Source organism: Rana temporaria, chromosome 6 (genome assembly GCF_905171775.1).
Source record: "Rana temporaria chromosome 6, aRanTem1.1, whole genome shotgun sequence".
Classification (NCBI taxonomy): domain Eukaryota; kingdom Metazoa; phylum Chordata; class Amphibia; order Anura; family Ranidae; genus Rana; species Rana temporaria.
This window is the reverse complement of record NC_053494.1, coordinates 177,316,762-177,331,801: the sequence shown is the minus strand read 5'-3', so window position 1 is coordinate 177,331,801 and position 15,040 is coordinate 177,316,762. Positions and strand designations below refer to the sequence as shown.

At 40.7% G+C, this 15,040-nt stretch overlaps 1 protein-coding gene across 1 annotated transcript in view; it reads right to left on the bottom strand.

Annotated features, from left to right (window-relative positions):
- KCNH7 (potassium voltage-gated channel subfamily H member 7) overlaps window positions 1–15,040 on the bottom strand; it is a 572,057-nt gene that overhangs the window by 121,864 nt on the left and 435,153 nt on the right. The window contains exons 8-9 of the mRNA XM_040357854.1: window positions 10,943–11,342; window positions 2,205–2,404 (exon numbers count right to left, since the gene is read on the bottom strand). Of these exons, the coding sequence (XP_040213788.1) occupies window positions 2,205–2,404; window positions 10,943–11,342 (600 nt within the window). The remainder of the gene's footprint in view (window positions 1–2,204; window positions 2,405–10,942; window positions 11,343–15,040) is intronic.

Sequence of the window (15,040 nt, the reverse complement as noted above, 5' to 3'; positions counted from 1 at the left end):
AAAATACAGCATTATGGCCACTAGAAGGAGTTGACGATCATAGAAAATGAACATGTTATACAAATAAAGGTGATTATTTGTGCCAGCTGTGCAAATGTTTTTTTATAAATAGATCTCTTAATTTTCTACTTAAATAATTTAATCTGAATTATTCTCTTTCAGAGTACAATATTTCAGAAAGACATCATAAAAGGTAATTCTTCAGATTTTAGGATGACTTCTGTGCCTGGCTGTGCAAATTTTTGTCTCTTGTTAAAAAATGTATCGGTCATAAAGCCAATACGGTGCCTAGTTAGCATTGTATTAGTATGGTTAAAAGATGTATAAAAAGTATAAAGGCCTCCTCTCCTTCTGTTAAAAAAAAAGTATAAAGGCCTTGCTACCTTGGCGACCAGCAGTGTTCACTCATGACTGACTATGATCTTAGTCTTCTCATAGTGAAGCTGGATTACATGACTGCTAGACTAAGAAAGTACCAGTGTAGAATCCTAAGGGAAGATTGAGCAGGTTAATATACTAACCATATGCATTTCACTTGTGTATCTGTCTACATATAGATAGATACAGAATATATTCTGTGTGTGTGTATATATATATATATATATATATATATATATATATATATATATATATATATATATTGTGGCAGAGCGAGGCTCTGTCCCAATAAAAATGGTGTTGAAGTGGACACAGAGTCTGCATATCGGCTGAGTGCAGAGCTGCAGAGCTTAAATTTTAAAACAGAGAAAACTGCTCTGGAATTTTCTCAGATTTATTAATCTCTACAAGAGGCTCTGTGGCTTGGAGATTCCTCAGAGATATGGGTGGGACGGGACCTCCAACCCTGTGTCCAGATCTTATAGATAGCCTGCAGGGTCTGTGCCCAGGTGCACACAGCTCATATAATGAAGGGCTGGTGAGAGTTAGAAGTGAGAGGAAGGTGGAGTTGGAGCAGTGGCTGCTTGTGAGCATCTCTGTGTGAAGACAGATGCTGTGTGCGTCCAAGAAGCTCAAAGCTGTATGCGTTGAAGGGCTTCAAGCTGTGTGCGACCAAGAAGCCAGAAGCTGTGTGCATTGAGGACTTGAAGCTGTGTGCGTTTAAGGAGCCCAAAGACTGTACACATCCAAGACTATTGGACTGGAAGATCTGGTGGTTTAAGGTACCATCACTGTTGAAGAGTAGCCAGGTGGGCTAGTATTTTCAGTTACTTTCTGAACAACGTTTAAACCCCTGCGTGGGACTTAACAATATATGCCTGTTTGGTGTGGACTCACTACACAAAAATACACCTACCACGAGAGCTAACAACCCCCAATGTCACAATATATATATCTATATACACAGTATATATATATATATATATATATATATATATATATATATATACATATACATACACATACATACGCATACAGCACATACATGAATCTTACATTTTAATACACCGCTGCTGAATATTGTTATTCGGGTTCTTAAACCTATCACACGCATTGCTAATTCAAACAGCATATAATGCAACACTGCATAAGCAAGGGTCACATTTAGTGAACCTAAGTGTCAAAATAATTTGTAGATCCAGAGACATACAGTAGGTGTAAAATGAATTCACTCATCCTTGTCTCCACTTCCCAAGCTTCTATTCCTCATAGAGAACACAACATATATTAAGGGGTCAATAGGGAGGCTTGGAGAATGGAGAGGATGTGTCCAAGATCGACTTTTTAAAGAAAAAGTCATGGCTTTTATGATTCCTTTTTCAGTATTTACTTATATATTTTTTAAACCATACCATCTCAGAATTGCCCAGTTTGTGACATATTCACTTTAAATGGGAAGAGGAGTCAGTATAATTCAATATGACCTGAAGTTATGTCATTAACATGTAGCATACCACATCATTTTAAGGGTGATAGGAAACGGTGTAATACAAACAATTATGACTGTTTCACAATATTTTTGTGTTTTCATGTAGATTTTGTTATGACAGTTCCTATATGGTGTACTGAAGAATGCAATGTATAAAGCTATGACTATTCCGAAGTGTTTCATTATTCTGGCTAATAAATTAGTAATTGTGCTGCCTTCAGCCAGAATCTAAACAAATGTTGAATGCATTTATGTAATTGCACACATAAAAAATGCAATTCTCTGATCTCACACAAAACGTCTATCATTATGCATTTGTATCAGAGTAGCACCATACCATATTCATGTCAATGCCATTGGTGTAAGTCCAGGCGTGCTGGAAGTACTCTTCAAGCCTTTGGCGTAAGGGGTTGGGAATCTGATGAAACCTTATAAACTCTTTCACTCGTAGCATTTGCATATGGTACCGCGCAGTTCCTGAATATAATCTTTGGATTATTGCAGATACATTTCCAAAAATACTTGCATACATTAATGCTGGATTGAAAGGAAACAGAAAATGACATAGTGAGAAATTACATCAAATGGCATAAAACACATAAATATATGCATACATTTAACAACTATAAAAATAAAGCTCACCAGCGCTTAAACAGTTTTTGTAAAGAAAAATTTAAGAGTTTTGTTAAGACATTTAAGCCCTTTTTTAAATATTATTGGAAGCTACAGATTTATTTATAACATTTTATATATGTTTTATTGTATAAATGTTATATATTGAGATTATGTATCCAAAATTGTTCACTTTACTTACTTAAATTTTATAAGAAATGTACAAAAGGCCAAAACTAAAAAGAATTCATAGAAGTGCAACCTGGCCCCAAGGCACTACACAGCCAATATCTGCTAGACATGCCACTAATTGCATTGTTTTCAATAATTAATTCCAGACTACTTTAATTAAGCAGTAATAAAAACATTTGTAAAATAAATACTATGAAGTAAAGTTTGTGTTTTAAAACTAGAAACATGGAAAAGAACAATACTGACAATATAACATGTAGCTGCCTATACAACTGGTGTCAATAAATGGGCAACTGACTCTACCCACAAGCAGCATAGGATGTATGGCCAGGATGAGTTTGACTCCACCCACCAGCAGCTAGGCTGTATGGCCACAATGAATTTGACTCCACCCACTAACAGCATAGGAAGTATGGCAAGGTTGAGTTTGACTCCATTTACCACCAGCATAAGATGTTTGGCAAGGTTGAGCTTGACTCCACCCACCAGCAGCATAGCATGTATGGTCAAGATGAGTTTGACTCCACCCACCAGCAGCAAAGCATGTATGGCCAAGTTGAGTTTGACTCCAACCATCAGAAGCATAGGATGCACAATCAAGCTAAGATGTTTTGCCCAGGTAGCTAAGTGGTAAGCTTGTGGACCAGAATGAAAATTGCTTAGGAGCAGTAAAGTTCAATCTGGTCCATCAGCTGACAAGGGAGAGTTAGATGGTTATAGTACTAGGTTTTTGAATATCTGAAAGCAGTTTGTCAGGCCACATTTTTCCACATTACCTGGGGCTTGGAATTTAAGTAAGAAGTTTTCATTTTTTTCCTGGACCTCAGCTTTAAATGATCTGGGTGTTAATGGTTAACAAATAATAATGAGTGCAAACATCTGAAATGCTTGTCCCTGATTGTAGAGATTTTCCAATAAGAAAAAATGTATGTGACTGAGGAGCAATATTTATTTTTCTTAACATAGAAAATGAAATTGTTCACTATGCAGGTGCTTCAAACAAATGCCACTGAAGTTAAGAAGACAAGTCAAAACAGGTCCACAATTTAGAGAAGGACAATAACATTTCTCAGTGCCTGTTGCAAAAGCAACCTATAAAGACATGACTGCTCCAAAAGTGATATTTAAGTCTAACAAAAAATAATAATAATGGAACAGTGAGAGTTACGCCATTTTAAGAAGATGAAGATCCCATAATTGACTGTATATTCGCACCAGGAAGTATACAGAAAAAAAACATATTGATGTAGAGAAGCAGGATAGCTAACATAAACTATTGTACCTTTTGTTGTACCTTCCAAACATGATTTGTACAGTTCTACTTTAGATTGACATACCATTCTATCAGGTAGACCTTGGTAATTAGTGCCATCAATTTTCTTCTCTATTGCTCTTATTATTATTATTATTATTATTATTATTATAAAAAGAGATGCATTATTTGAACAAAAATGCACAGTATACTGACAACACTAGCAGATCCTCTGATTAATAAATGGAGGAGCTGTAGTTTTTCATGAATATAATTTTGATGATTTTAAATTGTAGGGTAAACTGTAGAAACACAAGGAATGTGGCTCAGCCTTTTCTTCTTTACTCAGAGGGACCAAGCTTTCACACTTCATGGTAACCTTGACAGAGGATTCTCAATGAAGATACCTGAATGTGTTACTACTGACTATTTTGGTGATCACCCAAAAATTGTATATTAGGTTACTTACTCTTATGTTACATTATCTTTAACCCTGACCCCTAACCTTAACCTGATCCCTAACCATGAACCTCAAACCAAAACCTAAACTAAACCAAACCTTACTCTAAACTCCTAACTGTAAATTTAAACCTCAATATAATCCAAAACATCAGGGTAGGACATAATTCATAATTCCATAACTGATAAATGGCAATATTCAGAAAAAGAGCAATACCTGACATCCAAAGTACACAAATTAAATGAAAGCTTAAATAACACACCAGACTATTCCAGTAATATCCTTAATTTCAAAAAATGTGAAAAGGTTGTGCTATTCCATAAATTGTATACAAGAGAAGCTTTAAATGTTCTCATTTGCAATGAAAAACATAAAAACTGCCTCTGTTGACAAGGTTTAGAAGGTGCAGACTTCAGGGCCACCAACTTTATCCTTTCATCGCTACTTGGTGATGGAGTAGGACACCTGCTAAACATATGCTTGCTCCACCTAAGTGACTTACTACAGCTGGCTATACATGGTTAGATTTTTGTTCAAACGTTTCTATTGAAAAATTGTGCATAAGAACCTTCTTCTTACCATCTGTGAGTAAATTATTTTATTTGAAAGCCCTTAACCTGCAATTGAAATCGAATCCTAGACACGTTATTAGGTTTTATGTACAAATTTTCAAAAAAGAAAACCACATTCACAGTTAGAATTTTGTTTGTTTGAGAAACAAATGTCCATCCAGCACCTTTAAATTCTCCAGCCACAACAGTCACAAATTAACATTGATGTGACCTCATTAACCACTTGAGATCTGCGCTATGGTCGAAAGACGTCCACAGCGCGGCTCTCAAGTGCCGGGTGGACGTCCCTGGACGTCCTGTTGTTGTTGTTCCCTGTGCGCGCCGCTGGGGGCGCGCAGCGGGGAAACAACGTGCCCGGCGCATCGTTCGGGAGCCGATGCGAGTGCCTGGTGGCCGTGATGTCCGCCAGACACCCGCGATCGTCGGTGACACAGCAGGACGTGGAGCTCTGTGTGTAAACACAGAGCTCCACGTGCTGTCAGGGAGAGAGGAGACCGATCTGTGTCCCTTTACATAGGGACACAGCATCGGTCACCTCCCCCAGTCAGTCCCCTCCCCCCACACAGTAAGAACACAATGAGGGAATACATTTAACCCCTTCCTCACCCCCTAGTGTTAACCCCTTCACTGCCAGTCACATTTATACAGTAATTAGTGCATTTTCATAGCACTGGTCGCTGTATAAATGTGAATGGTCCCAAAATTGTGTCAAAAGTGTCCGATATGTCCGCCGCAATATCGCAGCCCTGACAAAAAAATCAAATCGCCGCCAAAAAAAAAAAATCATAAATCTATCCCCCATTTTGTAGGCGCTATAACTTTTGCGCAAACCAGTCGCTTATTGCAATTTTTTTTTTTTTACAAAAATACGTTGAAAAATACATATCGGCCTTAACTGAGAAAAAAAATAGTTTTTTTTTTTTAAAAATTGGGATATTTATTATAGCAACAAGTAAAAAAAATATATATATTTTTTAAATTGTCGCTTTTTTTTGTTTATAGCGCAAAAAATAAAAACCGCAGAGGTGATCAAATACCACCAAAAGAAAGCTCTATTTGTGGGGAAAAAAGGACGTCAATTTTGTTTGGGAGCCACGTCGCACGACCGCGCAAATGTCAGTTAAAGCAACGCAGTGCCGGAAGCTGAAATTTCGCCTGGGCACGAAGGGGGTTTATGTGCCCAGTAAGCAAGTGGTTAACTATTGAAAAATCAAATGATTGTTACAAAAACAGAAATGTTTTAATTACTAGAATAGTGTTAGCAGTAAAAAAAAAAAAAAATTGAGTCTGTCTCATTTTTGTTTGTGTTTTCATTTTTTTTTCTGAATATAGATCTATGTTTGACCCAGATGTGATAAAATCTACATACAGTTGACTGACTCACTACCTATGCTGGAAGTCTAGACTCTTTTTGGTAAAATAATACTTTCTAAGGTTAGTTTTAAAGGAGGAGTTATAGTGACATTATTACTGGTATTTTTTATAGCACCAACAATTTACACAATATATTATATATACGATTTATTCACATCAGTCACTGTCCACAAGGATCTAATGCCTTAACCTCATGTACATAGATTCCCATTCTAGGGCAAATTTGGGCAGGAGCTAATAACCTTCGGCAAATGGTATGAAACCAGAGTACCTGGAGGAAATCCACACAAGCCGAGGATCGCACATGTAAACTCCAGGTGTTGCCTGGTGGGGATTCAAACCAAGGATCCTAGTGCTGCAAGGCAGAAGTACAAACAACTAAGCCACTGTGCTGCTTTACCAGTGTATGGCAGTAGTGACGCAAGTATAAAAACAACCCTGGACTTGCACCTTAACCAACAATTCAACATTGGTGGCCCCATGCTTTCTGCCTAGCTGCTTCCCTTCAAAAAGTAGCAATGTACAAGGGAGCAGTGTGGGATAAAACTTGTCTCTATGTTGTCCATGTCAGATTGGTGATTCACATTTTACAGCAATCTGACTTTAATACACAAGTTTTATAAAAAAATAAAAAGCAGGAAACAATTCACATTTGTCAACAAACAAAACACGTTTGTAGTTCATGCCAAGTTATCGAGACAGAACATGTAATATTCTCCTGATATTTATACTAATGAAATCTATTTCTAGATCATTAATCATAGCAAGATACCTTCAGAGACTCAAAGACCTTAAAATCCTGACAGAGCTAATTAGCAGTTGGTTTAAAGGTCTCGCTGGGGAGAATTATAGATCACCTTCTTGCATTTAAGCTACAATTATCAAGGCTGGCTTTAATCGGAGGTCCATAATGCTCCACAGCGGCAAAAGCAGACAAGCCAATTGGTTTCAATTTAATAGATTTAGTGAGGGATGTGGGAGTTCTAGGCTTGTTATATAACCTTCCATTCCAATTAATTCCCTATCTAGAATGACATGGATAAAAATCAATTTTAGATTTCTTTCTAGTATTGACTTGATGTTATCTACTCATCTTTGCAATCTTGGTAAACTACTAGGGAAAGTAAGAAATTACAGTATAGCTTGGTCTCCTTTTAGAAGTATAAGTCAGGCCTTCACTTTGTATTCAGATAGCGTCCTCACAATTTAAATCCTAACTCCAGTGAAACGACTTTTGTTTAATTTTGGAAAAATAAGGCCAAGCATTAAAACCAGGGTCTCTGCACCCTCTGTAGATATCTCAGGTAAATGGGGATTTGGAAGGGTCAGAACTTCTGTTTTTACTGCTGTGTCCACACGTAACAGATTTCACCTTACTTCTTGTCATTGTGACACTATGCATGATGGAGTATCAGCAGGAGAAAGGTAACCCCCCCAAACTGGCACCCCGACAAGAATACAAAACAAAAAGTATCTAACCCTTTCATACGCTGTCAGTTGTTAGCTCGCCTTTTACATTTTTTGTAAGGGTGAACTAACACTTTAAGGGGTCAGTCTACCTAAAAGTAATTTTAAAGAGATATTAAACCCTCAGATTTTAAATACTTTTCACAGCCGAGTACTGATACTGAGTATTTAACTTGTTTATCTTTTAACTCTTTTACTGCCACCTACATTTTTTAAACATATGTGCAAAAACAAACAAAAAAAACATATCCTGGGCTTATCTCTATTATTTACATCTGTACTATTGCACTCCCGGAATATGACTATTTCTATATTTCTGGGAGCCCCAACATTGATGCTTCAGGTCTATGCATATTCAGCATTAGAGTCGATACAGCTGCTATGCCTGTCCCTCCCCTCTTCCTGCCCTATCAGAGAAGCCTTTGCATTATGTGAACTCATTCACAGAATACAAAGGCTTCTCTGAATAGGCAGCAGAGGGGAGGGGTGGGCATTGGTGCTCTGTGTGCCTCTCTCTACAATCTCACAGCCCAAAGTGTCAGTGCATGCTCTGAGAGTGCCAGATATAAACAATAGAGGTACGTTCAGGAGATGTCATGTACTTCCTTGGCTTTAACTCATTGTGTGCCAGCACTTTTTAGAAAGTATTTTTAAACACACCTACGTTTCCACCATCCCTCTTCCTACTTATGAGTGCAATCACAGGCCTCAGATGCAGACAACTATACCTTTCCAATAACCCGGGCAGTGTTTATATTCTGTAATAACAGTATATCTTATATATTTACATATTCTAGACTCAACCATCTACAGCTTGGAGCAAGTACAATGGATGGCCACTATTCCCAGCAAATACATGCCAAGCTGATCCAGTTACCGTATTTTCCGGCGTATAAGACGACTTTTTGGATGCAAAAAAAATGCAGCCAAAGTCGGGGGTCGTCTTATACGCCGGTGACAGTCTCCGTCTGCTGCAAGCGTCCATGATTTAAAAGCCGCTCCTTCTCCTCTGAGTGTCCTGTGATAGGCGGAACACAAATCTTCCCAGCAGCGCCTCTGTTCTGTGTTCCTCCTATCACAGATGCCTTCTCATCCTCGGACGAGAGGACGTCCATGATAGGCGCAACACAGAACAGAGGCGCTGCTGGGAAAATTTGTGTTCCGCCTATCACAAGACAGTCTGAGCAGAAGGTGCGGCTTTCAAATCATGGACGCTCGCAGCAGACGGAGACTGTCACCGGCCTGGAAGTCAGAATCAGCAAAACGTGAGTGATGGCACTGTTGGCACAGTGGGGGAAAGTGATGGCACAGTGGGGGTAAAGTGATGGCACAGTGGGGGCAAGTGATGGCACAGTGGGGGCAAGTGATGGCACAGTGGAGGCAAGTGATGGCACAGTGGAGGCAAGTGATGGCATAGTGGGAGCAAGTGATGGCACAGTGGGGGCAAGTGATGGCACAGTGGGGGCAAGTGATGGCACAGTGGGGGCATGTAATGTAATGGCACAGTGAGGCATGTAATGACACAGTGAGATTTGAAAAAAGCCTGTTTCTGTCAGCGGTTCTGGCTACCCCTCAGCTTCCAGAAAGACTAGTAGGAAGGGGGTAGTCTTATATGGCGAGTATATCCCAAAACCAACATTTTTCCTGGAAAATTAGGGGGATCGTCTTATACGCCCAGTCGTCTTATACGCCGGCAAATACGGTAGGTGTTATTTATCCACATGGGATGTGGTCATTCATTGAGCCAACAGGGATGGGTCAGTCCATAAAGCTAAAGTTTATGTTTTCTCTACAGTTTTAGTTATGTTTACCTGTGATGAAGTATGTCCCTCCTATGAGGGTACGCCCTCTTCAGTCCTATCCTTTATTCATCTATTGAGAAAACTTCTACACTGCCTGTAACACAATCTCTAAACTGGGAAGAGAATCCTGTGACTGATTAGATTCTCCCCATTTACAACTTGTGTTACATGCAGTGTAATCAGTAAAGAAGTTTCCTCAATGGAGGAGAAGGCAGAAGGGGGAGTGCAACTAAGCCCAGAGATCCGAAGCTGGTAGTAACCACCACAGTGCCAGAAGTGCAGTAACAGGAACAGGACAGAGCAGCCTTTCAATGTAGAATTCTACAGAATCCAGCATCCTGTAAGTTGTGGGACATACTTTATCACAGGTAAGTAATTTAACTAAAGCTGTGGGTAAAACAATGGTTAACTAAACTTTAGCTTAAAGAGCCCTTTTCTGGCAGCTCCACCTATGCTTACTCTTTTATGCTTCCATGTGCCCTTGTGGATCAGCAGGTCTGACTCTGCACCTTCTTTTCTTGCTCATTTTGATGCACTCTCTTGCACCCCATCTGACTCTTCAAAATCCAGGTGCATGCACCAGAATTCCAATTATACCCCCAGACACCTTGTGCACCTGGAGCAGTTTAGCCAAACACATTGACACTTCAACAATGTTGCAAATGTCCTAAATGGCATGGCTTCCTTTTTAATGGTCATTTTTTTGATTCATTTTGCACGTTGTAAGGTTTGTTGTTTTTAGGCAGACTATTTCTATGACCTTACTTGTCCTGACCTTGCTTGAACGCCTTCATTACTTGTCTGTGCCTGTTTCTGGTTATGATGCCCCTGACTACAGTTCTATGTTATCCTTTTGACACTGCTGTAGCTACCCTGGACCCCTGCTATTTTATAATTGATCTGGCATGGTTAACCTATCTCATCCAGTACCTGGCTTGTCGGTTCACCTAATACCAATAGGCTGCAACTGTGGGGCTATTGGAACCCTATTCCAGCTCTATATTCCACTGCATAAGTCATAGTGCATAAGTGCATTAGTACCAGTTCAGACATATAAAATAAAAGCAGAAAACTAAGAGTGGTGCATTATTAGTAATAGAGTCTGAACTAGTGTTTGTACCTTACAATTAGTGAGCGTGAAATCTGTTATTATATTTATGTATTTGAGAAGAAGGGCAAAAGGAGTGAGATATGATGGTTGTTAAAAATTGAAATTTGTATTTACATCTTGTACATACGTATTTTGCAAAGCCATTTTATTTAGTGACCGATTCTTCTCCGGCAAGGGCTGACTAAATCAATAAATAAATGATTACTATAACTCTCAGAGTAGATTCTACTTACAGCCAATCAACATAACACAAATGGAGAAGATTTTTTCCGAGTTGGTATTGGGAGACACATTTCCAAAGCCTACGCTTGTCAGACTGCTGAAGGTAAAATAAAGTGCTGTGACATATTTGTCCTTGATAGATGGTCCCGAGCTGGGGTCACTATAATTATACGGTTTCTTTATTTGATCACCCAGAGCATCCAGCCAGCTAATTTTGTGAATTAGGTAAGGTCGTTCCACATTGCCAATTGCATACCAGATGCAGGCAAGCCAGTGAGCGATTAATGCAAAAATGCACATTAGCAGCATAAGGACAGCAGCACCGTATTCTGAGTATCTGTCCAGCTTTCTGGCTACTCTGACCAAGCGAAGGAGCCGCGCAGTCTTCAAAAGTCCGATGAGAGTGGTAGTCTGCAAATAAAAATAAAAAAATATTATTAAACTGTAAACATAGTGAGGTAGAAAAAAGGTCAAGGTCCACCAAGTTAAAGTCCATCTGCAGGCACATAAAAAAAATACCCTTGAAGTCTTGGATGATCCAAATGCTAATTTTAGACTGCAAGAGTTTTTATCTAATTATTTTTTAATGAAGGAACTCCAAAAAAAATAAATGGTTGTGGACAGTTTGAGACCAGACGTGCTATGTGAACTCCCGCTACAAAAAAAATCCAAAATGTCAATGATAGAAAGGCTGCTGTGAATACAAAACAATATTAAACTATATGTATACATCCTTTATACTAATATCAATTTCACATTTATCTATTTTAATCAGCTATGGTCTTTGGGCATGTCTCATATGCCCAGGCACTGAAGGGGTCAAAACAAGCTCACAACTGTGAGTTTGTTTCTCCCTTTCTTAGTAGGCTCCCAGCTTTTAGGTAAAAGTAATCATGCAGCCACCCAGTCACTTTTACTACCAGATGTCCCCTTTGTGGTTCCCGGGCTCTCATACTCCTCCTGGGAGCCAGGGACTGCAACAGTGTCAGGATGACGGGTGGGAGAAGAGCAAAGAATATCCATTCTTCAATGACCTTTGTGAAGTTTGAACCCACTTCCGTGTTCAGAGCTGTCAAAAATGTGATTGTAAATGTAGCCGGGAGCAAACTACAGCACCTGATTTTGCAGACTTGTCTCCTGCTGTCCCAGACTGTTCTGTATTCCCCTAGTGTTGGACTCGAGTTACTGACATCACATTCCTGAGCCTAAAGAAAAGCATTGTGGGAGCTGTAATTTTCTGACCAGACATTGCTAATCTTCAGAACCAACCATGGACCACACATCCCAGCCAGCTATCTGCTCCAGGGGAGAATTGTGGGAGGGACTATAAAGGGATCTGCTGACCAGGCCCACACTCTCTTGCTTCCTGGATCCCATCACATGAGCACCATTTTGTCGCTGTGTAAGGCCCCGTACACACGACCAAACATGTCTGCTGAAACTGGTCCGCGGGCCAGTTTCAGCAGACATGTTCGGTCGTGTGTAGGCCCGAGCGTGCAGGATTCCAGCAAACATTTGCCCGCCGGGCCTTTTCCCAGCGGACAAATATTCCTGGACTTGTTTTAAAACAGTCCGCTGGAATCCTGCCCGCTCGGACATGTTCGGTCGTCTGTACAGACCTACCGTACATGTCCGAGCGCCCGCCATCCCTCGCATGCGTCGAATGACTTTGACGCATGCGTGGAAGCATTTAACTGGCAGGCCCGCCCACGTCGCTGCGTCATCGTCGCGGGGACACCGTGGGCACGCCCCGCGTATTGTTTACGCGCGGACCGCTTTCATCGTACATGTTTGGTCGTCTGTACACGGCCTAAGGGGAATCGTGGCCTACCACACGATACACAGTCTACAGCTCAAGCCCTGGAGGGTCTAGACGTCGCCCGCTTCCTGAAGGATACTCTGCAGGATTGGTGAGGGAGCCTTTCCCCACAGATTCTATTGCTCTATTGATTCTATTCATACATATCCCACTCTGAATACTGTGCACAGACAACTTATACCTGAATCACATTAAGAATTGCTATAAGACAGAATCAGCTATCTTGCCTTGCTCATCAGCACTTTACCACATTAAGGAATTCTTGTTTATGAGCTCCAACTTGCCGGTGAAGTTAGTGCAAGGCCTTGCTTTTAGAACATCAATGTTATTGCTCTTAAAGGGGACAGGTTACTGAAATCTACATTATTATATCCATAATTGGGTTTTAAGGTACTATAGGCTGACCTGGGGTTCCCCTTTAGCAGTAGTAACACCCACAGCAATCAATAGCTTTCTTGAGAAACTTATCTATTACTGTTTATTACTGTACATGTTGGTATCATTTACTTGTTGCTGCTAATTGTTAATCCACTGCTTTAAAAATTGTTTCAACCAAGTCTTGGCTATTTTTCAAGGGCTTGGCTGACTAATATCATTTTAAGTCTCTTCTCTTGACTAAGTTAATCTGAGAGAGCTGAGCCTACTTGAATTGTGTCTGTGTGCCATTTAATGTTCTATACCACTAACCACCTTGCTAGGTGTGCCAGAGGGCTGAGTCTATTTTGTTTGTTTTTTAAACAACAAACTTGTTATACTTACCTTCTCTATGCAGTTGGTTTTGCACAGGCAAGCCTGGATGCTCCTCTTCTCGGGTGCCTCTTTACTGCTCCCTCCTGTCGAGTACCCCCACAGCAAGCAGATTGCTATGGGGGCACGGAGCCGAGTTGCAGCTCTGTGTATCCACTCAGACACAGAGCTGTGGCTCGGCCCCACCCCCTCTCTCCTCATTGGCTTACTGACTTTGATTGACAGCAGCAGGATCCAATGGCGCCCGCTGCTTTGTCTCAAGCTCCAATCAGAAAGAGAGAGTCCCGGACAACCGAGGCTCTCATGCAATATTGCTGGATCAGGATTGGGCTCGGGTAAGTATGAGGGGGGCTGCTGCACACTGAAAGTTTTTTATCTTAATGCATAGAATGCATCAATATGAAAAACCTTCTGCATTTAGAACCTCTTTAACACCAGGAATTGTACAAATTTTCATTAGGATGAAACAGACTTTTACTCCAAACAGATGCACAATTAAAGCGGAGTTTCCGCCAATTTTTTTTTTTTAACGCCAGCAGCTACAAATACTGCGGCTGCTGACTTTTTTAATATGGACACTTACCTGTCCAGCACGCCCACGATGTCGGCAGTTGAGGCAGAGCAATCGCTCGTCCCTCGGCTGCACCCGCCATCATCCTCGGTGAGGGAATCGGGAAGTGAGGCGTTGCTGCTTCACTGCCTGGTTCCCTACTGCACATGCGCAAATAGCGCGGCACGCTGTCACTGGTCCCCACTCTCTCCTGGGAACAGTGTGTTTCCCAGAAGATAGCAGGTGGTGTGGGTAGGGGCGGGGCTGCCGCAGGAGAGTATTCCCAGAAGTGGGTGCAAATACCTGTCTACACACGCTCTGACTTTTCTGCAAACTTTCCTAAAACTTTGCCAACATCATGTGGTTTTTCTGCTCTTTTCTGCTCTTTACCGCCACCCTTTGGTCAACTTCTGCTATTGCTGGCTGATTTTAACATTGGTTCTGGGCATGTGTATTTGCACTTCGGACAAAAGTCCGATGGATTTCTGTACACACGATAGGACTTTGCACCATCGGACTTTTGTTGCCGAAAAGTTTGTCCGTTTGCAGAGCGAACTTTTGTCTGATGAAAACCGAAAAAGTTTGTCCAATAGATCGTACACACGGTCGGATTTTTTGGAAAACTTGCTCATCTTGAAGTTTGTTGGCAAAAAGTCTGACTGTGTATGGGGCTTTAGACAGGTATCTGCACCCCCTCCCCCCTGAATGGTGCCAAATGTGACACCGGAAGGGGGGGGATGGTTTGAAAAGCGGAAGTTCCATTTTTGGGATGGAACTCCACTTTAAAAAGTGGTCAGAGGCAGTTTTTTTGTGTTGCAGGGCTACCTTCAGAAAGAGAAGAATTTATAAACAAGCGGCAATATCATAAAAAGTGGAGCTGCCGTTCATAGAATGCATTAAGATAAAAAACCTTCTGCCTTTACAGCTCCTTTAAATATAATAAAATAAAAAACATGTAGAAGCATCCTTGTCACGCTGTGTACAAACATAAGA